This window comes from Phacochoerus africanus, chromosome 5 (assembly GCF_016906955.1).
Source record: "Phacochoerus africanus isolate WHEZ1 chromosome 5, ROS_Pafr_v1, whole genome shotgun sequence".
Lineage (NCBI taxonomy): Eukaryota > Metazoa > Chordata > Mammalia > Artiodactyla > Suidae > Phacochoerus > Phacochoerus africanus.
Window position 1 is genome coordinate 90,689,825 of NC_062548.1, and position 22,486 is coordinate 90,712,310.

The 22,486-nt window shown below is 42.8% G+C and overlaps 2 protein-coding genes across 6 annotated transcripts in view; one reads left to right on the forward strand and one right to left on the reverse strand.

Moving 5' to 3' along the window:
- The window catches only part of RTN4 (reticulon 4), a 73,911-nt gene extending 63,397 nt beyond the window's left edge, over positions 1–10,514 (forward strand). For all 5 annotated transcript variants that reach the window (XM_047782071.1, XM_047782075.1, XM_047782074.1 and 2 more), the window contains 4 exons: positions 7,962–8,031; positions 8,550–8,596; positions 9,070–9,128; positions 9,535–10,514. In XM_047782071.1, the coding sequence (XP_047638027.1) occupies positions 7,962–8,031; positions 8,550–8,596; positions 9,070–9,128; positions 9,535–9,577 (219 nt within the window). In that variant the 3' untranslated portion in view covers positions 9,578–10,514. The remainder of the gene's footprint in view (positions 1–7,961; positions 8,032–8,549; positions 8,597–9,069; positions 9,129–9,534) is intronic.
- A 1,409-nt stretch (positions 10,515–11,923) lies between these two features.
- EML6 (EMAP like 6) overlaps positions 11,924–22,486 on the reverse strand; it is a 290,302-nt gene continuing 279,739 nt past the window's right edge. Inside the window, exons 35-41 of the mRNA XM_047782077.1 lie at positions 20,246–20,434; positions 18,553–18,725; positions 17,987–18,149; positions 16,098–16,201; positions 15,280–15,433; positions 14,777–14,877; positions 11,924–12,904 (exon numbers count right to left, since the gene is read on the reverse strand). Of these exons, the coding sequence (XP_047638033.1) occupies positions 12,880–12,904; positions 14,777–14,877; positions 15,280–15,433; positions 16,098–16,201; positions 17,987–18,149; positions 18,553–18,725; positions 20,246–20,434 (909 nt within the window). The 3' untranslated portion in view covers positions 11,924–12,879. The remainder of the gene's footprint in view (positions 12,905–14,776; positions 14,878–15,279; positions 15,434–16,097; positions 16,202–17,986; positions 18,150–18,552; positions 18,726–20,245; positions 20,435–22,486) is intronic.

The following is a 22,486-nucleotide window of genomic DNA, read 5'->3' on the forward strand; positions in this document are numbered from 1 at the left end:
CTTGAAATCTGTTAGAAATGAAACAAGTTGATCTGGGAATGATTCATTCATTGTGTTCCATTTTACCAGTTAGAGTTTAAAGTTTCCCCTTGTCTTTAATCAAAAGAAAACGTAGTTGTTCTTTCACAGTTTATTGTCATCTAGACACAGTCCTATGTGTAGACAGTTTTGTAGGTGCGAAGACTAGAGCAGCAAGAAAATGTTAGAGGAGGCCTTTAGAAAACCTTGTAAATCTGATTTGCTGGTGCTTGAAAATAGAATATGAGGAAATTTTGTTAATACTTTTATGAGATAGAGAATTTCTTTTTGCTGTTAAATCTCATTTTAAAAGTTTCTTTGGAAAAGTACCTTGGGGTTTTTTTGGTTTTAAGCAATTAATGTTATTCATAAGGAAGACAGCATGAGAGAAACTTAGAGGTGAAAGTGAGAGAAATTAAGAGAAACTGAACCTGGTAAATTCTTGCCTTGGGTGACTTTGCTAATTTGAAAGTAAAAGGAAGTGGTTCATAATGAGATAGGTTGCTTTCTGGAACACTATCTTTATGAAATTTTCTTATATTTTTAAAACATTCTTTGTTTCTTAGTATTGAAAAAAAAAGGGACCTGCATTAGAGGTATAGTTTACTATTTTTCTCTTTAAGGATTAGAAAAGGAAAAAATAGAACTTTTTGAATGGTTTTCCTGAGGGGTTTTTTTTGGCACATGCAAAGCTCAGGGAAAGCTGCTTGGTGACTTCTCCAGATGGCAGTTCCTCCAGGGCTCCAGGTCAATAACAGCTATTTCAGCATGTGTTTAACACTTAGAATGAACTTCGTGTTTAGGTCTCAGAATCTGTGGGGGCAGGCTATCTGTCTTTTCCTCCCAATGCAAAGTTGATGGTCACAAAGCCCCTGGTAATTGAGGTGCATCCTTTGATAATATACATGAAGGGTCTTCCTTTTGATAAACTTTGTGGTTCTGCTACATGGGGCAGTGGGGAGGGGGGGGGACTTTAGTTAAACCTTTTCTGTGTAAGTAGTATAGATTCAATTTGTTTTTTCACCAAAGAAAGGTACTATAGAAACACAGGGTTTTTGCTTAAATATGTCTTATTGAAAAGAGCTGAGAAAAAACCAATACTGTTGGTCTTTATAAAATGACTTAATAGTACTATTGCTTTTCTGGACAGAGTATCTTGAGCATTTAATACTCTTATCCCCCACAGTTTTTGTTTATATAGACAGTAGTTTTTAAAAGAAGATTATTTTCCTTCTGTTACTTTTTGCTTTTTAGCTATAGCAGTTGGTAGGAGAATCATATTCTTCCCTAAAGCAAGCAAAAACGACTTTTTCAATTCTCTACACAACTTTTTCAGTGTAAAAGAAAAATCAATTTGCACTGTTAAACTGATTTTATTTCCTTATATTCAGATTTTAAATTTTTGGAAAGTTTGCTGATAAATAGCCCCAGTCTTTCCAGTTTCCAAATGAATTTGTGATCTTAATAAGAGTTTTTAAAAAAATTATAGGAACCAGCTTTTGATTGGGATTATTTTTTATTTTATATGATTCATAGCTAGGAGAATGTAAACCACCCTGATTTCCAGAAAATGCAGTGGGAATTAGTCTCATAAGGTGTTTTTTTTTTTTCTTTTTTCTTTTCATTTAGAAAATAGACAGTGTGTCAAGTTCTGTGGCTCATTTAAAATAATAATTTTCTGGGAGTTCCCGTCATGGCTCAGCAGTTAACAAGCCTGACTAGTATCCATGAGGACTCGGGTTCGATCCCTGGCCTTGCTCAGTGGGTTAAGGATGTGGCATCACCATGAGCTGTGGTGTAGGTTGAAGTTGCAGTTCAGATATGGTGTTGCCGTAGCTGTAGTGTAGTCCGGCACCTGCAGCTCCAATTTGACCCCTAGCCTGGGAACCTCCCTATGCCATAGGTGTGGCCCCCAAAAGACAAAATCAATAAATAACTTTAAATTTTGAAAAAAGTTTCTCTGTAACTCACTGACTTTATAAGTGTTTCATATTCTCAAATTTATATGATGTACATTTCTAGATTCTAGGTCATAATTGCCACTACTTCTGTTTGAAACTGTCTTCCTTAGAAACTGAAAATTTTAGAGCCACTATTCTTGGCATGTTCTTTTCTTCTCCTTGCTTATTACCATCGTGGGGGGCAGTGTGAGGGAGAGGCTGTTCTATCAAATGTGATCAAAGAAATAACTGAACCCCACAGTTCATCAGGCCTGTTGGAAAAGATCTGACATGAGATGGTGGTTACTCTTGTGCCTGGTCTAGGTCTCCTTTTGGTGCTTGCCTTGGACAAATAAAAATAAGACATGTTCTGCAGATCTCTCCTTTTAAATTCTCTCGTACAGTTGACTCTTAAAACGACATAGGGGTTAGGATTGCTGACCCCCCCCACACACACACACACAGTTGAAAATCTGTATGTAACTTGTAGCAGGCTCTGTAGATCCACAGTTCTTCCTTATCCGAAGTTCCTCTGTATCTGCAGTCCCTCCAGTATCCCTGGTTCCATATTGATGGATTCATCCTACTGTGGACCTGTAGCACTGTAGTATTTACTTTTGAAAAAAATCTGCTGACAAGTGGACCTGTGAAGTTCAAACTCATGTTGTTCAAAGGTCAACTGTAATTGTTCCATTTGTTTTGCTCCTTTGCACTTAACTGCAAGCTTCTAAATCCTAGAAAAGATTTCAAGTGTCCATAGATTGAACAAAAATCCATTTCCCAAAAAGATTAATTCTAGTCAAACATGGGCAAAAATCACTAACAAAATATTTCCATTTCCATTCACTAGGACTTATTTTAAACATTAGTATAAAATTTTACCACAGCCAAACGTTTTGAAGTCCTCAGGATTTGTTTTAAGGTGGGTTTGTTCCATTGAGTGCCAGACAGAAGGCGAGGGGAAGAAAATAAATGAAAGGGAAGTAAAGGAGGAATGTTCTTAGTAAAACTAGGCTGTGAAAGCTGTATATGTGTCCTTTTCTTGGAGAACCTAGTGTACAGTACTTTATTAGTCTCTGAGAAGTCAGAAAGAGGCTAGATCACTTTATTTAACCTAGTGATATTTGTTTAAATAACACCCATTACCACCAGAAAACTAGTGTAAGATAGTCGAACAAATTTAAACAACCTAGTTAAGATTTAATTCCCTTTCAGTGACTGACCTTCTGTTTAAGGCCTCTTTGATAGGGTCTCTTATATTAACGCACTAGTTCTGTCTTGGCTGCACATTGGAACTTCTGGGGAGCTGTAAAATGTACTGATACCTGAGAAGGGGAAGGGGTGGGGGTCCCATCCCCTTAAGTTGTGACTTAATTTTCTAAGGGTACTGCTTGGAGAATCACAGTTTTTAAAAACTGTGGCTTTAAGCTGTACACCATGGGCTGTAGTTTTTCCCCCAGTAACTTCTCCCTGACCCCTTCATAAAGGAAAAGCAGGAGTTCATGTTGTGACATAGCGGAAACAAATCCCGACTAGGAACCATGAGGTTGCAGGTTTGATCCCTGGCTTCCCTCAGTGGGTTAAGGATCTGGCATTGCCATGAGCTGTGGTGTAGGTTGCAAATGCAGCTTGGGTCTGGCGTGGCTGTGGTACAGGCTGACAGCTGTATCTCTGATTCAACCCCTAGCCTGGGAACCTACATATGCCGTGGGTGCAGCCCTGATTAAAAAAAAAGAAAGAAAAAAAAAAGAAAAGCAATGAAAATCTCCACTGGGTTCAGCTTTAGGACTTCTTGAGTAAGGCTTTGAGATTTATTGGGCAGGGGGGTCTACCTTTTGAAATCTTAAAACCTCAAGAAAAAAAGTCTAATAATTTCATTTACTAGATACTAAAACCAGATGTGTTTTAGGGAAAAATTCTTTCTTTTTTCTTTTTTTTTGTCTTATCTAGGGCCGCACTCGTGGCATATGGAAGTTCCCAGGCTAGGGATCAAATTGGAGCTACAGTTGCCGGCCTACACCACAGCCACAGCAACGTGGGATCTGAGCCACGTCTGCGACCTACACTACAGCTCACAGCAACGCCGGATCCTTAACCCACGGACCGAAGCCAGGGATGGAACCTGCAACCTCATGGTTTCTAGTCAGATTTGTTAACCACTGAGCCACGAGGGGAATTCCAAGGGAAAAATTCTTATTTTTTTATCATGTGGCTTTGAGTGATGAAAGACAGGATTCTTTAACATAGTAGTTCTGTGACTTTGAGTGAAAATAGATGTTAAAATTGTAAGAAAATTTCTAGCTGTAGTTGCCTGAATATCAGGCAAACCATACTGTTCCAGAATTCAGTTTGAAATCTGAAAGTGAGCAAAAGAGGCCTGAACTCCAGAAATAACTGACCCAAAAGAACATTAAAATCTAGCCCTCAGGCTCTAAGGCATTTATTAACATACACATTTTGACAGTTTCCTTTCTGGTTTCTTCGGCTGGGAAGAAAAATTAGACAGGAAATGGACTGAGGAAAATGTAGAGAGGAGTGTGATACTAATGAATGAGGCTGGAGATGTCAAAAGTCAAATAATTTTCAGTGTTTAAAAATTCAGAAAAGGTTTGAAAATGTTAGAATTGCCAAAGTATTTTCTGAAATTTTGTTAAGTCCTCTCCTCCCATTTTCCTTAAAAATGCCCCTGCCCCCACACCATGGAGACACCATCTAATAAAATATCTGCAGAGCTTTTCATTGAGGTATGTTTGATACACACTTAAATCGAATTCCCTAATGGCCCTGGACAAAAGACAAAGACATGGCCCTTGGCCTTCTTCCAGTATTTATTAGACCTTGATCATACTTGGCTCTCTTTCCTCAGTCTCATTACTACCCAAAGAGAGATGAGCTTTGACTTCCACGGTTAACGTGCATTGGCTACAGTGTTGCCAAATATTTGCCATGGAATAGCATAGGATTTATAGGTTTAAAATGTTTATTGACCTTTTCCCTGCCTCTTTATCATTATGTGCACATTCATGACCATCAATAGTTACTGTGTAGGTGGTTTTATCAGATAGCAGAGCAGAGATTCTGGAGTCAAATAAACCTGAGGTCACTGTCACCTCTGGTCTGGCAACTTGTTTAACCTTTCTGTCTATGTCTTGGTTTTCTCTTCTATGGAGACAATAACAGTATTTAAATTTAGGGGTTATGATGAGATCAACAGTATGTATGTATGTATGTTCGAAAAATTGTTAGTTGCTGTTGTTATTATGTAACAGTTTCAGTAGTCCTGCAGTTGTTAGATGCTAGTTCTTAATTATTACTCCTTTATCTTCTGATGGTGTGTTTTCTGGAAACCCTTGCCCAGGATTTTTGTTTTGGGCTCCTGAGGTGTAAAATTTTCTCCAGACTTAGCTACAACATTTAAAAATTCTGTGATAGCACATAAAAATGTGAATTTCTAGTTTCTCTGTTAAAATGGGAATATTTGGCAACACTGGCCTGGAATACTTGCTTTGCAAGTCTCTGAGCTGGATTGTGGATGCCTTCTTGAGAGGGAGAATGCATGTATCTACTTGCCTTGCCCTCACCCAGGGTCCCTCATGCATTTATGTCACCTGCCTGGCCCCAAAGACATTTGAGGCTTCCCTCCATTCTCTTCACCTCTGGATAGCCTGGCTTTTAGAAAGAGTGTCTTCCAAGAGACAAGTCTCTGTGGATTTCAAGTGCAGACTTGTCAGTGACTTAATGACCAAATTAGGACTTATTTTTTGTTTGTGTGTTAGTTTCTGAATTTTGTCATAATAAGAGGGTCTTCACTGCTGAAGCAATTTCTTCTACAGTGTAGAAGGTTGACTCTTTTCCCTTTAGACTTGGGGATGGTGATGGATGAAAATAGCTCTGTTGCTCTATGGTAAACTTGCTCAAGTGCAGAAGTTATATTTAGCTTCTGCAATAGGAGTCTGTAAAACTATGTGAGAGGGAAAAGGCTAATTGCAGTCATGCTTTAAACCTTTCTACTAGTGGTTCCATAGCAGTTGCTAAGACCTGGACAGCATTTAATTTTTTGATTTTCAATTGACAAGTGTTAAGTATGTTTCACAGGAGTTCCTGTGGTGGCTTAGTGGGTTAAGAATCCGACTAGTATCCATGAGGATGTGGCCTTGGTCCCTGGCCTCATTCAGTGGGGATCCAGCATTGCAGTGAGCTGTGGTGTAGGTCAAAGATGGCGTTTGGATCTGGTGTGGCTGTGGTGTAGGCCGGCAGCTACAGCTCCAATTTGACCCCTAGCCTGGGAATTTCTATATGCCAAGGGTACCACCCTCGAAAGACAAAAAAAAAAAAAATTGACATCTATTCACTTGAACATTAAATTCAGTTGTAGGAGTAACCAGAGCGTTGCTATTTGTAGAAATGACACTTGGTGGAGGAATCCAAAGTGTCTTCCTAAGCTGCAGTAAATATACTTCTTTCAGTTTGAATGCCTTCATTACTGCTCAGTACCCAGCTCATCATGGGCATTCAGTCAGATTTGGTGAATGAATGAATATGTGGCCAAAGATGGGATTTAGATCAAGGGTCGGCAAACAACCGAGAGCTAAGAATGGTTTTAATGTTTTTAAAGGATAATATTCAAAGAATAGGTAACAGAGATCCCTTCTAGCCCACAAAACTGAAAATGTTTATTATCTTACTATCTTTCTTTACAGAAAAAGTTTGGTGATCCCTGCTTTAGATGATGGAGGTGCTAACTCCTCTTTCCTCTCCTTCTTTTCATTTATACTGTCTTACTGGTACCTAAATAGTGGCTGTAGAGGGTGGCATCACATACATATGTTTGTAACCTACTAAATAGGGCAGAGCAATTGCTAGACACATGAAGGCTTTTAATGAGAAGCAAAGGAACTCCTAATGATGGATATTTAATAAAGGCCGGACTGGACTTTGTGTTTATAAGTCTTTAAGAACTGCTTTGAACATGTCATTGAGTCTTTTACTATATGATGTCACCAGGCTTCAGAACTGGAAGAAAACTTTGAAATCCTCTTGTCCAGCCATTCATGAGTATGGAGAAGTTCTCAAAATGGAATCACTTTTTAGAAATGAGGCCTTTCCTAAGCTGCTGTATTTGACAATTTAAAACAAAAGCAAACCAAATTTTGAGACCAGGATTACTAAAATAGAGTTTAGTCAGTTCACCGCAGTTCCCAGTCCCTGGAGGGACAGTGAACTATGACAGTATAGTCTGAACTCGGGCAAGTTATTAAACTTTTCAATTTTTAGGTATCTGCATCTGCTGAGGTAATGATAGCAGAACCTATGTCCTAGAGTTTTGAAGAGAAATAAATTAGTTATACTTGTAAAGCATTTAACACAGTGCCTGGCACTAATATAGTAAGAACTATATTAGTCTGTGTTAAATAAAGAAGGTAGTGCCTAAATAATGGACAGTTTTTATTAATAGGCATAAAAGTTTGAGGAGTCCTCACTGACTGTTAAAACATGTATCACTGGGGAGACAGTGCCTCTAATCCTTAATAAAATGCTAGTCTCCCTGCACCATTATTGATTACTCAGATGTCTGAAATTTTAATGTCTGAATAATTCAGCTCATATAGATCTTGAATCACTTGTTAGTATTTTAAAATCAGTTTTAATAGCTAATTTGCATAGTACCTTTCTAGTGTTAGCATTTGAAAGTTAAATACTATATAAGAGCTGGAGGATTAAGGTGTACCTTTGGTATAATTTCCGATCTCAGAGGAAACAGAATCAACTATTTGGTAGTGTAGTCCAGAGAAAATGAATTGAATCCATTAGTTCTTTTAATTAGAATTCTGAAATTCCTGAAATTGAGACTGGAAACTTAGAAGTGAAATATTAGTATTACTTTACCAAGTCTCCAAGGAAAATAGTAGTTTGGCATTTAGATGGGATGCTTTTATTTGGAAGCTTAATTAAGAAACTTTATTTGAATTCTGTTTTTAATCAGCTCATGTTATTTTCTTATAGTTTGCAGTGTTGATGTGGGTATTTACCTATGTTGGTGCCTTGTTCAATGGTCTGACACTACTGATTTTGGGTAAGTCTACAAAATGAATGAAAAAATACAGAGTAAAAAAATATGGTGTGCTAGGAGCTTAGAGACATTTCAGTGAAGAATATTCTTACATTGTAGGAAGACTAAAGGATGCACGTTACTGTTCTCTGTAAATAAATTGCTGATATGGGTACTGTTTGTGGAAATGCTGCTTCAGTTACTGAAGACTACTCCATCCAGCAGTGAGAAACCTGCTCAGGGTGGCCTTAGTTGATGTTGCAGTCATAAAGCTAACCAACCAGGGATGCCTGTATTTGATAAAGTCTGTGTGATATGATTCGGAGCCAGGAATGGCTTCTGTAGCCTCCTTTGGTTAATTCACTGCTCTGCAGTGGCTCCCCATTAGCAGGTGCTTCCAGGAGATCTTGTGTGTGTGTGTGTGTTCATTCTTTAGGAACACTCCTAGCTCTCCTAGGAGTGCTGCCAATTTGATGACTTTGTAGTGTTTGTTCCCTAAATCATATCAGTCTATTCTAAAGGTTGTGTGTTTCCTTTTTCAGCTCTGATTTCACTCTTCAGTGTTCCCGTTATTTATGAACGGCATCAGGTAATTAAACTGCATATTTCAGGGAGTTCCCATCGTGGCTCAGTGGTTAACAAATTCGACTAGGAACCATGAGGTTTCGGGTTCAACCCCTGGCCTCGCTCAGTGGATCAAGGATCCAGCGTTGCCACGAGGTATGGTGTAGGTCACAGGCGTGGCTCAGATCCCACATTGGCTTTGGCTCTGGCGTAGGTCGGTGGCTACAGACGCCTAGCCTGGGAACCTCCATATGCCATGGATGTGGCCCTAAAAAGACAAAAAGACAAAATAAATAAATTAATTAAACTGCATATTTTAGAATACAGAGCTTACTCTCTTATGTGGAACTTAGAAATGTATCAGTGTCAGTTTCCACAGCCTTACGAAAATGGGAAATGTGGAGGTTTCTTAAGCCTTCGATATGTGAAAACATAGTAATTGTTAAGATTCTTTAGCAATGGTAATTTTCCATTAACTTCTCTCTGCCTCTCTTTTAGGCACAGATTGATCATTATCTAGGACTTGCAAATAAGAATGTTAAAGATGCTATGGCTAAGTAAGTATTTAAAATCTGCAACTTTTTTTTTTTTTTTTTTACTAAGGATAAGGTGCACTGGACTTTGAGAACAGTGCAGTGTTCTCATATCAAGGCACAACAAATAGGAAATGTCAGTCGGACTTAAAAGTGTGATAGAGTTGCCAAAAGATTTTTTTTCTAACATTTGGATCATTATTTTCTAGGTTTACTTATATATGTATTTAAGGCTTTATGTAAGTCTAATTTGTGAGGCCAGGGTGGCAAATTAGAGCTTGTAGTTTGACAGCCTTAGGATTTTATTTCTTCTATGAGGTGGGCAATATACAAGCAGTTCTTGAAGGACAGAATTTTAAGAGGCAGAAAACAAAATACTTAAAATTCAAAATATTTACATTGACCTTTTCCCCCTCCTTTTCATTTTTAGAATCCAAGCGAAAATCCCTGGATTGAAGCGAAAAACTGAATGAAAAAGTCTGAAATACTTGTTTATCTAGAGGGGATGTTCATTTGATTCCATGGGGGAGGGTCAGGGAAGAATGAAACCTTGACATTGCAGTGCAGTTTCACAGATCTTTATTTTTAGCAGTGCAGTGTCTGAGGAAAAATGACCTGTCTTGACTGCCATGTGTTCATCATCTTAAGTATCGTAAGCTGCTATGTATGGATTTAAACTGTAATCATTTTTGTTTTTCCTATATGAGGCACTGGTGAATAAAAAAAGATCTGAGAAAGCTGTATATTACACTTTGTTGCAGGTAGTCTTGCTGTATTTTGGGAATTGCAGAGAACGTGGAGCTGAAAAAATAACCCTTTTCACAGTTTGTGCACTGTGTATGGTCTGTGTAGATTGATGCAGATTTTCTGAAATGTTTAGACGAGATCATACCACCAAAGCAGGTATGAAAAAGCTTGCCTTTCTGGTATGTTCTAGGTGTATTGTGAATTTTACTGTTATATTAATTGCCAATATAAGTAAATATAGATTATATATATATATCTCTATATATAGTGTTTCACAAAGCTTAGATCTTCTCCTTCCCGCTGCCCCACAGTGCTTGATATTTCAGTTATTGGTTTTATGTGTGTAGTTCCAAAGCACATAAGCTAGAAAAAGGACATATATTTCCAGGAGCAGTACCATCTGTTTTAAACATGAAACGACGCCATGCAAATAGAACTCCTCAACATAAACTTCATCGCACAGACTTAACTGTAGTTAACTTTGTCACAAACTCTGGACTGAATCTAATGCTTCCGAAAATGTTGTTTGCAAATATCAAACATTGTTATGCAAGAAACTATAAAATGATTTATACAATTGTGGTTTAAGCTGTATTGAACTAAATCTGTGGAATGCATTGTGAACTGTAAAAGCAAAGTACCAATAAAGCTTATAGACTTAAACTATGTTTGGTATTTTGGTTGCACGAACCTGCTGCTGATCAAAAGTATACACAAAGGGGAGCTTTGGCTTCCATTAGTGTGTGGTGGCTTGTACGCTCAGAGTGTATCTGCATGTACTTTGAAAACAAAAGAACATGTTTACATAATTAAATTTATTTGACACATACCAAAATGTTTTTAAATTATATATTTTTTATACTTCAATAATTGAAAATAAATTCATGCACCAATATTTTAACATGTAGAATACAGTGCAGGATTTATGAACATACATAAAATCATACCATATAAATGCTTACAAATCAGATTTAAGAAGTTTTGACACACAGACACTATTGCTCTTTAAATTTACATGTCATTGATCAGTTTATTGTTCTTCACATTGTTATTTCAATGCAACATCCGATCTGTGTGAAAGGTCAGTGGTATAATATAGGCAGACACGGTTGGTTATCACTCAGCATCACCAGCCACAAGGTTACAGAAAACAGAATTGGGGCTGCATAGGGACTCTGACTGTGGGCCCAGCAACCTATCAGTGGATTAATGTAAGGCATTAATAAGTTGGCATACAAAACTAGCTTAGTGAGTGATCTAATCCATTTAGAATGCTGAAGCACTTCTGTGGTAAATGTTAGTCTATTTAATTGAAAATGCTTCGTTTTCACTTTTCCTCTAAACGGACGACTGCAAATAGCCAGTAACTTAGGGTCCAGAATTTTTTAGATCACTGACTGGAAGGACTAAGTGGTGTGCACGTGCTTCGAGTCACAGTCCCTCACCCGCCTGCCTTCCAGCCCGTGCCATCCGCCCCTCCTGTCGTCGGTGGTGGGCCAGGCGTCAAGTATGACTGAGGTGGTTTAGGATGCCTTCTTGCCAATGTTGGCCACGTCACCGTCTGTCATCCAGCCAACTCTGAGGAATGCTAATAAGCTAGATGATTTTGTCTTAAAATCTTGATTTATCAAATATTGCTTGGGCTTAGGAATTTGCTTTTCAGAGATGTTTAAAATCCAGACTTGACCCGTGCAGTTCACTTGAAGTGAATCACTGAAGTCCACCCCACTCTAGGAGTGGGACACCCAGTGCAGCCTCAGGTCACCTCATTTATTACCATTTTAGGTTCAACAAGATAAATCAGCTCATCTTCTTCCTGCACCTCCTTGAGCCTTTTTTTTTTCCCTTTTTTTTTTTGTTGTTGTTGTTGTTGCTATTTCTTGGGCCGCTCCCGCGGCATATGGAGGTTCCCAGGCTAGGGGTTGAATCGGAGCTGTAGCCACCGGCCTACGCCAGAGCCACAGCAACGCGGGATCCCAGCCACGTCTGCAACCTACACCACAGCTCACGGCAACGCCGGATCATTAACCCACTGAGCAAGGCCAGGGACCGAACCCGCAACCTCATGGTTCCTAGTCGGATTCGTCAACCACTGCGCCACAACGGGAACTCCTTCCCTTCTGTTTTGTAGTAGAGGTTTGTTGAGTCTCTGAAATGTTTTGGATGTTGTAGGTTTGGCACTGAATATAATGAAAACCCATTCTCCCCACCCACCCCTACTCCTGAATTTAAGTGTTTTTGCCGCTCAACTTCAAGTAGCCACTGTTTCCCAAGCAGGTAATTGATGTCTTTTATTTAGGAAGCCTTGACCTAAACACATGACATGGGTGACAGACCAGGAATCTGCTAAGTGTCCTGTAGCCCTCCTCAGTTGTAAAGTGTTAGCACCATATGTAGAAAGATAATTTGTGGGAGGTGAGACAGCAGCCCACATAACTGGAAGCTTTCAAAGGCACTTAATGGATATAAAACTCTGCAAATGAAACGTTAAAAAATTAAGTTTCTCAACTTGTTTGTACATGGCTCATTTGGTTTTGAAAGCTAAATGTGGAGAATAATATTTCTAGTATTTCAGTGAATCTAACTTAGGCTGTCCTGTTCAACTTCCTTCTTTGTAAAAATTAACATTTTTAAAGTATATAGAAACATAATAGCAAAACATCTTTTGTAAAAGTTTTGATGCAAATTAAAAGCTACATATTGGTTAGGGTAACTGAGGCTTTAAATTTTGTCAGTGGGCTACATCACCAAACAGGATTTCTTTGTCAGTGGTAGTTAGTACGTACAGTTTTTAGTCTCAGGAACAGAGGCAAACAGTCTTAACATTTGAGAACTGACCTTCCTTGTTGGCATCACAGTTTTGGAGATTCCACATGATGGGAGCAGTCACACCACTTCACTAGCACTTGGAGCTTGTGCGGCCTGCAGGTCTTTCCCAGCAGCTGGCGTCCAGGAGACGCCTCATCACTGCCTCTGTGGTTGTTGGCTGGTGGCGGCAGCAGCAGTAAAGTTGAGAGGATTCTGGCATTTACAGACACCGCCACACAAATACACTGAAAAACAGAACAGATAGTCATTTTGCAGGGCTGGACCTCAGATTTTTGTCAAGTGACAAAAAACGACCTTGCCAAGTGCTCCAGAGTCAAGTTCAGGGGATACATTGAACATTTCAATTTCATTTTCAAAAAAAAAAAGAGATCTGGCTACCAATTAAAGGTCTTGTTTTTTGTCTGGTTTGGCTCTTTCAGCGGCCTGCCTGTCCCTTCTGAATGGGAGGACTTTTGGCAGCTTGACTTGACACTTATCTCTCCTGTTACAATTGGAAAGGCTGTATCAACTGCACTCGAGTAGGAGAGCCTTTCTAGTGCTCAGCACAGAGCCAGGGATCACGGTAGGCTCCCTGACTGCACAGGCAGAGGGGCCCTGCACTGCAAAAATTACTTCTAAGCCTTTCCTAAAAGTAATCAAAAGTCCCTTGGTATCTCCTGCACTGGGGTAATGATGTGCTTATGTCTCCAGCTGCTGGCTTGTTCACTGTTTGGCTGGTGCTGCTTTGAATGGGTGTTTGCGCCCCACGGGGCGCGGCTATCCGTACTATCTCAGGGCCCTAAGTGTCAGCAGTGGTTGGCACAGGAGACTGGGGATGGGTGCTCCAGGCTAGCCATCGTAAAGCATAGTGGGACAGTTTTCTACACAAACCTTTTGAGTAATAACTGGGTTGAAATTCTCTATAAGTGCCTTTTCTATAACCTCGGATCACTAAAACATACCTGCAATGCACATGTTTCTTCTTGATCTCTCCAACCAAGAGTTTTGCTTGGGCTAAATGAATTTTTTTTTTTTGTCTTTTGTCTTTTGTCTTGTTAGGGCCGCACCTGTGGGCATATGGATGTTCCAAAGCTAGGGGTCTGAGGCTGCCATCCTACACCACAGCCACAGCAACATGAGATCTGAGCCTTGTCTGTGATCTACACTGCAGCTCATGGCAACACCAGAGCCTTAACCCACTGAGCAAAGCCAAGGATCGAACGCACATCCTCATGGGTTTGTTAACTACTGGACCACAATGGGAACTCCAATGTTCATGTTTTGATAAAGCCCTTCAACTGTTAGATGTTGGAGAAGCTGAGTGACTTATCTGGTTCCTCCACATTTCAAATAAGAAATGTCCTTGGTGGGGGCACAGAAACAAGCTGTCTTCTCAGAGATGCTGACGCCACCTCTGGAGTAGGCTGGTGGGGTCCTTGTGAAACCCTGGAAGACTAGCCACACCCCTCAGAATAGTGGCACCTTTTTCACAGTGAGGAGTGTATAAAGTCAGCAGGTGGCCCTGGCTCAGGAGACCTCAGAGCTGGTTGAGGTTCTCCTACTACTAACTGGCACTGGGTCCAACACCCCTTATCTGACCTCATGTGTAGAACGTGGTAACATATACTCTGTTGTTTCTTAGGGTGACTGAGGCTCTATATTATTTCTAAACTTCTTTCAGTTATGGATTAGTTATAGTGTTAAGAACTCTGGTGAGGAATTGGAAGTTATGAATTAAAAGGCCTATGGATCAAGGTCATTCTAACCTGACCGCTCAGAGTGGACGCCGTGGGCTGTCCAACAGCTCGTACTGAAGTCAATTATCTTGGGTCTCTGTCTCACCTACCTGCCCCTCCACCCAGAGATGATCAGAGTAGCTAAGATGTGCCCTTGGCTTCTCACCAATATTACCACAGGTATGCTGGGGACACAGGCCCATCAGGATTTGGGTTGAGAGTCACCAGAGACTAGGAACTTGGAAGGGCCTCACTGAATTTGCCGTTTGCTATCCCACATCAGCCCTTCCCTGGGTCCCTGGGAGGGCTGACACCCGAGATGGGGCCAGGAGGGAGTAAAGGCCAGGCCTGGGGCCAGAGGTGGGTCAGTCAGGTGGGTACCTGCAGTCGTCTCCTCCAGAGCTGACCACGTACTTGTCATCATGAGAGAAACGGATGTTCGTCACGTGAGCCGAGTGACCAAAGTAACGTTTGTGTTTGGCCTGGGAGCAAAAATGAAAGGAGATAACTGAGTCCCTGTTCCTTCAGCAACCACAGGCCACTTCCAGGGCTCGGTCCCCCCTTCCCAGGACCTTCCTGCACATGGAATTCCCGTTTGGTCTGGATATCTGTCATCCCGCCCTTCACTGGCTTCCTGCCTCATTCTGGCCCCACTTGTGGCCACTCTGTCTCCACCCCTTTCTCCCGGCTTCTAGGATTTCCCCTACTGAGGGAGAGGAAGAGGTTAGATGTTGCCAAGTCTCCCCAGGTCTGTGACAAGATTCCTCTTGTTCTAGATTCGAGATGGCCGTGGAAATGTGGCCCCAATCTCCGGCAGCCTGCAGAAGGTCAGAGAGCTTGGAGGCAGTAGGCATTGCAGAGGGTTACTCAAAGGGAAAACTCACGAATTTCTCTGTGCATGGAAAATCAAAGAGCTTCACCAGCCCAAAGTCATCTCCTGTGACAATGTTCAGCCCCGCATGGGTCACGCATGCACAGTTGACATCAGCCTTGTCTGCGTTTCGGGGCCAGATACCAATGACTTCGTCTCCCAGAATGCTGTTCCAAGAGGAGGAGGTGGTTAGATGTGTGAGGCTTCGTCTCCCAGGCATGGAAAGAAAATTCAGCCTGGTCTTATGGCTCTTGTGTCCCCTTCTGTACACCTGCCCAAGCTTCTACTGCTCTCCCCCGCCCTAGTCCCTTTCACCCTAAAAAGAAAAGTGAGCTCTGACTTTGATTCTCTCCCTCTTCCCTGCAGTGCTTCTGAGCATGTGTAGATTTGGGAGAAGAGAGGGGGTCCTCCAAGCTCCCGAGTTGGTGGTCTCTTTCCCCTGGATTTGGTGGGGCCCTGCGCTTAGTATGCTCTGTGGCAGTCCCAGTCCTCCCTCTCCCTCCTGCTGCTTGGAGGAGGCCTCACAGTGGACTGCACGGGCCTGGCCAAGAACTGGCAGATGGTTTCCCTTTGACCTGGCTGGATGGGGTTGGGGTTGGAGAAGGGTAGGATAAATCACACAAAGAGAGACGAGGCCTTTCAAAAGCCCAGGTCAGATCAAAGCCAGTGGCCCAAACTGGTAGGAAGAAGCCTCCCACGCCCACCCTCTCTAAGGCAGATAGCTTTGTCTCTGAGCTGCTTCTCGTCCCAGCTGCACACAAACTCGGGGGCTGAGCCTGGGACAAGTCTCCCTTGTGACCTTTTCCTCAAGAAGTGTTTTGCTCCAGTCACCTTGTCCAGGAGGCCCAGGTGATCTTCTCAATGACCATGGCTTCTGTTACCTGCTTCCCCAGGGGGACCTCATGCACCTGGCGCTTGTAGGCTCCTGTTGACACCTGCAAGTGGGAGGCAGCCATGCCCATCACCCTTCTTTCCAGTCCACAGGACTCCCCTTTGAATGCACTGTTCCCAAACCCTGCATCCCCAGGACTTTTCACCAAACCCCAGTTCAGCTCCAGGCTGCAACGCCTGTGGTCAGGCCACAGCAAAGGTTACACATGCAGGGCATTTTCCCATGTGTTTTCTCACAATTTCCCAAAGTCCTAAGGCAGTGGTTCTCCAAGTGTGGTCCTTGACCAGCAGCATCAGCATCATCTGGAAACTTATTAGAAATGCACATTCTTGGGCGCCCCACCTGTGACCTACCCAATCAGACCAGCTGAGGCTGGGGCCCAGCAACCTGTGTTTTAACAAAGCCTGCAGGAGATTCTGATGCTCACTCAGGTTTGGGAAGCCCTGTTTTCAGAGAACCAAGGCCCACTGGTACAGGGCTGAGGCAAGTTTTCTCATGGACAGCAGCTGATGTAGATGATTTCTGAAGTATCTAGGACCTGATCCTAGCGTCCCTGGGAACCTTCTAGAAAACAGCTGCTGCTTCCATCTCCAGCCCCCTCTCCCTGGGGTGCCTCTAGCCTAGCCACCCCAGATTTCCTTGCTGTTCAGGAGCGAGCTGAGATCTTTCCCACATCAGGGCCTTCGTGCAGATGGCCCGCTCCCGCCCCTCTGTTGGCTAACTCCCACACACCCTACAGACCTCAGCTTAAATATCACTGCGGGGGAGAGGAACTCAGTCTAAACCCAGGGTCTGTTAAATGCTTCCGCAGGGCACTGTACTTTTCCTTGACAGCACATCATCACAGTTTGTAGTAAATGTATATTTTGTAATGATCTGTTTAATACTCATCTTCTCCATGACAAGGCAACTGCCAGAGAGTAGGGACCAGGCCCATTTCATTCATCCAAAAGCCTGGCTTAGTGCTTGGTTTGGCAAACACTTGATGAATGGACTTGTCCTCTCCCCTTTTACAACAATTACCCAACTTCACCCTAGTGCACGCATGCATAATATTTGTTCAAAACTGCTGGAGAAGTCACTGTTCCATTTTCAGCTCTAGTTGCCCCTATGGGACCCTCCCTCTTAATCCTGCCCCACTTGTCAGTCCCCCCAGGGCCAGTGATGGGTTGTCACTCCCAGCTCATTGTCTGGAGTCCAGGTCCCAACTGTGGAGGGACCGCAATACCCAGTGGGGTCTGGAATTGAGTAAATATAAGAAGCAATACAGGCTTCAGTGCAGCCCTGGAGAACTAGGAAATAGGAAGCTTTGAAGGTATGGTGATGAGAGGAAGATAAAAGATGATTAAGACTTGTTTGCTGCTTTCCTACTGAAGAACAACTGTGCTATTTTTTTCTTTACTATTTTTTTGTCTTTTTAGGGTCGCACCTGGGGCATATGGAGGTTCCCAGGTGAGGAGTCAAATCGGAGCTATAGCTGGCAGCCTACGTCACAGCCACAGCAACACAGGATCCGAGCCATGTCTGTAACCTACACCACAGCTCACAACAATGCTGGATTCTTAACCCACTGAGCAAGGCCAGGGATCAAACTCGCAACCTCATGGTTCCTAGTCAGATTCATTTCCAGTGCGCCATGACAGGAACTCCTACTATTTTAAATAACATTCAACTTTCTTAAATTCTCTAAGCCTCTATTTCTTCATGTATAAACTAGGAAGAAAAGTAACAGTACTGGCACAGAGGACACTGATGTCTTGTAAGCTCTTGTTAGGAATACTATTACTATCGGTTACCCACCCCTGATCTCAGTAAAGCTGCAGCATACCTGGATGTACCTGCCATCTGCAGAAAAATCCATCTGAATGACAAAGCTGGGGATATCTTTGCAGTAGCCGATGCGGTTCAGACTTGTGCCCTGAGTGAGGTCATAGAAGTCAACTGTGTGTTCAGAGGAGCCAACGGCTAAGAATCTGCTGTCTGGGCTGATTCTAGAAAAAGCAATCCAAGAGCGTGGTCCATGAGCAGGGCTGTTTGGGGCTGGTCAGGCATGAATGAGGTCTGCTCTGGGCTGGGCCCCCCAAGCTCAAAGGCGGTGAGGTCCCACGTCATGATTCATATGTGGTTAGAGTCTCTTACAGTCTAAGGAATTTGACAGCTTCTCTGGATCAGATCCCGTGGAAGTAAGGAGATGGATGCATGCAGGCTTTTGCGGAAGGAGTTTTACAAGAAGTTTTTACCACATGCTTAGCTTGTGGAGAATTAGTGTGTGAGGGGTCTCCTTTCATGGCTGACTCACTGAAAGGGACGCTCTCTCAGTGAGTTCTTCATTCTCGCCCACAGTGAGGGAGAATGCACCCCTTTCTCATCCTGCCCAGACCACCTGCTGTGTACCTGATATCTTGGATGGCAGATTTCCGGTCTCGTTTCTTCCCCCAAACTTTCAGGCTGTTCACCAACAAGATGACAAACTCTCCGTTCTTCATGCCAATGGCCACCATCTCCCCGTCAGGGCTGTAGGCTGCACACCTGGCTGCATGGCCCAGGTTCACCTTGTTGAGTAGCTTCTACATGGACACAAAGCAATGCCACCTGAACCCCTGGCCACCTGGGCTGGTCTCAGGGGAAATACTGCACCCAGGCCGTAGCACTCAGCCGCCTCTAGGGAGGCTCCAAGGCTCTTGCTTCTTTTGCTGTTGTTGTTATTATTGTTGTCTTTTTTAGGCCTGCACCCACGGCATATGGAAGTTCCCAGGCTAGGGGTCAAATCGGAGCTACACCTGCCAGCCTATGCCACAGCCACAGCAATGCCAGATCCAAGCCATGTCTGTGACCTACATTACAGCTCATGGCAACGCTGGATCCTTAACCCACTGAGTGAGGCCAGGGATCGAACCCAAATCCTCATGGATAGTAGTTGGATTCATTACCGCTGAGCCACGACTGGAACTCCAAAACCTATTGCTTCTTATTATAAATGTCCCTGAGTGGCCGAGATGGGCGGTAAGTCTTGACTAAGCAGGTTGGGAGATAACACGGTTTAGGGTAGGGGGGTGGGTGAAATTTTTCCATGAATGGTTTGTTAGTAAATATTTTTAGGCTTTGGGGTCAATACAGTCTTTTACAACCACCCAGCTCTGCCAGAGTAGCACAAACGCAGCCATGGACAGCCATAAACAAAAGAGCATGGCTTACTTTGCAGAAACAGGCAGCAGGCAGGCTTGACCCTGGGGCTGCAGCTTGCGAATCTCTTGTTCAGGGGAAAGTGTTTGAGCTTCAGTGTGTGTTAGTTCAGATCCCGAATCCTGGCTCTGTCCCTAGCTGGGTGTGTTTGGCTACGTTTCTTCTCTGTTTTCCCTTGTGTAGAGAAGCGATATTAATAACTGGTCTTGCAAGGTTGCTGTAAGCACTGCTGATAGTGTATATGAAGCATCTGGCATATAGTGAGCATTAATAAATATAATAAATAATTATAAACTAAGGTATAACAACCACATGTGGACTTTTCCATGTCTGCTCCTTGATCCATTGAAAATATGAAATATTTACTAGCCATTTTGTAATGAAACCAAGTCTTTTAATCATCAGTACTTGTTTAAATATCAGCTAAGGCTTGGTAACATTAATCTTTTTTCCCCCTCAGATTATTCTCTTCTATTTTACATTTTCACTCTAGACAAATTAAAAGATTTTTTTTTCCAAACCCTAAGAGAAATCCTGTTGCAATTTTGATTGAAATGTTCCACTTGGGAACATTTGACATTTTAAATCGTGATGATTTATCTCTTTGTTTTTCAGTTCTGTGGGTTATTCCATGACCAGAGGGCAATCAATCTTAATTGGATTATTCTTTACCATAAATATTCATAGGTGGTTATGCAACTAAAAGATATATACAGATTGGGTGTGTGTGACTGGGGCTGCCTTTATTATCAGTCTCTTTACCTTAACTGCTGCCCTGGGGCTGATCTACCCAGCACCAGCCCCATCTCTGGCCTGACCCTGGCTGGACCTGTCCTCAATCTGGGCTGTGACTGCTCCGAGGCCCACTTGGGGCATCGAAGCCTGGGCGGCGGGGGCCCCTCACCTTATCGGCCAGGTCCCAGATGCGGGCTGTGCCGTCGTTGCTGGCAGAGATGAAGATGTCCTTGGAGGGGTGTGTGGCCAGGCCCCAGATCTCCCCTTCCATGTGTCCATCAATCAGGATGTTGGAAGCAGCATTTTTTTCACCCACTTCTATTATTTCTCCATCCTTGGTTCCCACTAAAATTTTTCCCTGTGGTAATCAAAACACCATTAGAAAAAAAGACGAATACTGTAGGATCCCACTCCTATGAAGTACCCTAGAGTAGTCAGATTCATAGACAGAAAGTACCACAGTGGTTGCCAGGGGCTGAGGGAGGGGGTAAAGGGAGTTATTGTTTAACAGATGCAGAATTTCCATTTTACAAGATGAAAAATATTCTGTGGCGGAAAGGATGGTTGCCTGACAATGTGAAATGTATTTGATACCACTGAATTGTACACTTTAAAAAGGTTAAATTGTCCATCTTAGGTTTCCTGTGTTTTATCACAATTTAATATAAAATAGGAGTGCCCGTCATGGCTCTCAATGGTTAATGAATCCAACTAGGAACCATGAGGTTTTGGGTTCGACCCCTGGCCTTGCTCAGTGGGTTAAGGATCCAGCATTGCCGTGGGCCGTGGTGTAGGTTGCAGGCAAGGTTTGGATCCCGAGTTGCTGTGGCTGTGGTGTAGCCTGGCAGCTATAGCTCTGATTAGACCTCTAGCCTGGGAACCTCCATATGCCAAGGGTGCAGCCCTAAAAATAAATAAATAAATAAAAATAAATAAATAAAATAATTTTGGAGTTCCCATCGTGGCGCAGCAGAAACGAATCCGACTAGGAACCATGAGGATACAGGTTCAATCCCTGGCCTCACTCAGCGGGTTAAGGATCCAGCATTGCTGTGAGTTGTGGTGTAGGTTGCAGATGCGGCTCGGATCCCTCGTTGCTGTGGCTCTTGCGTAGGCTGGCAGCTGTAGCTCTGATTAGACCTCTAGCCTGGGAACCTCCATATGCTTCAGGTGTGGTCCTAAAAAAAAAAACCCCAAAATAAATAAATAAATAAAATGAAATAAAATAATTTTAAAAAACACTACTGGAGTAATTTGAGAAAGTACCTTTGCTGGTACTAGTATTAAAATAGGAAGAGCCAGGAGGTGTTCTGTTTTTAACAACTAATTAATTCATCATCCTTAAGTGGCCCCTCACTTGGCCTTTTCTCCCTCCACCGTCTTGGGGCAAACCCCATCAGAGTTCTCCATCATCTCGTCTCTCCTGGAGAGAGCAGGGCAGGCTCACCACAGAGCAGGGCAGCCAATTTCTGTTCCTGGACAGCCCAAACTCTTCCTGAGTTCTTCCTCATACTGAACAAAAATCCCTCTCCTAATGACTTCTAGGTTCTGCGCCTCATCCTGTCTTCATCTCCTGGTGTCATACCCTTCCGGACACCAGTCATGTATCTATTTAAAAACAAAACTCCCAATTTTGAGTTATGCAGACTCCAAGTCAGGCTTGCCTCATTCATGGAGAACATCTAGATTGCAAATTCTTAGACTGATACTGGTTCTAAAACACAAGTACAAGATACCAAATAGAGGTTGAGAGATTTGTTTTCAAGTGCCTCACACTCACCTGGGGAGTTAAAAAAGAAGAAGAAAAGGAACAAAGGAAAACATGCATCAAAGTCAAGGCCCCACACCCCTGAGATTTTGCAGCTCTGGGTGGGAGCCTGGGCATCCATGTTAAAAAAACAAAAACAAAAACAAAAACAAAAACCAAAAAACAAAAACCAACTGCACAGTTGTATGTGCTACTCAGCCTAGGTATGACCTGACTTGAAAACCAGTGGATTTAAGTCAGAGAGTTTGCTGGTCCTTCCTCATCCCCTTCCTGGCCATGTATCCCGGACATGGGCAAACTACTTCGTATTTCTGTGCCTGTAATAATATGGTCTGTAATAACAACAGCTAGCATCTGCTGACTGTGGCTGTGGGCCAGGCATCATGAAAGGCCCTGTGCACGTATGATGCATGCAGTCCTCACAACTTTTGATGGCTGGCTACAGGAAGGCTAAGTAACACCCCCAAGGTCACACAGCCAGTTCTCCTGGGTGAGTCACAGTTCACACCCAGGTCCACCTGACCCTACCAAGTTGCCTCTCCTCTGCAGTCAAAGTGACAGCCTAGAGGCCTGTTTTAAGGGTTCAACCATCTGGCACAGGGCAAGTGTCCGGCAGGGATGGTGCCAGACCAACTGTGAGCA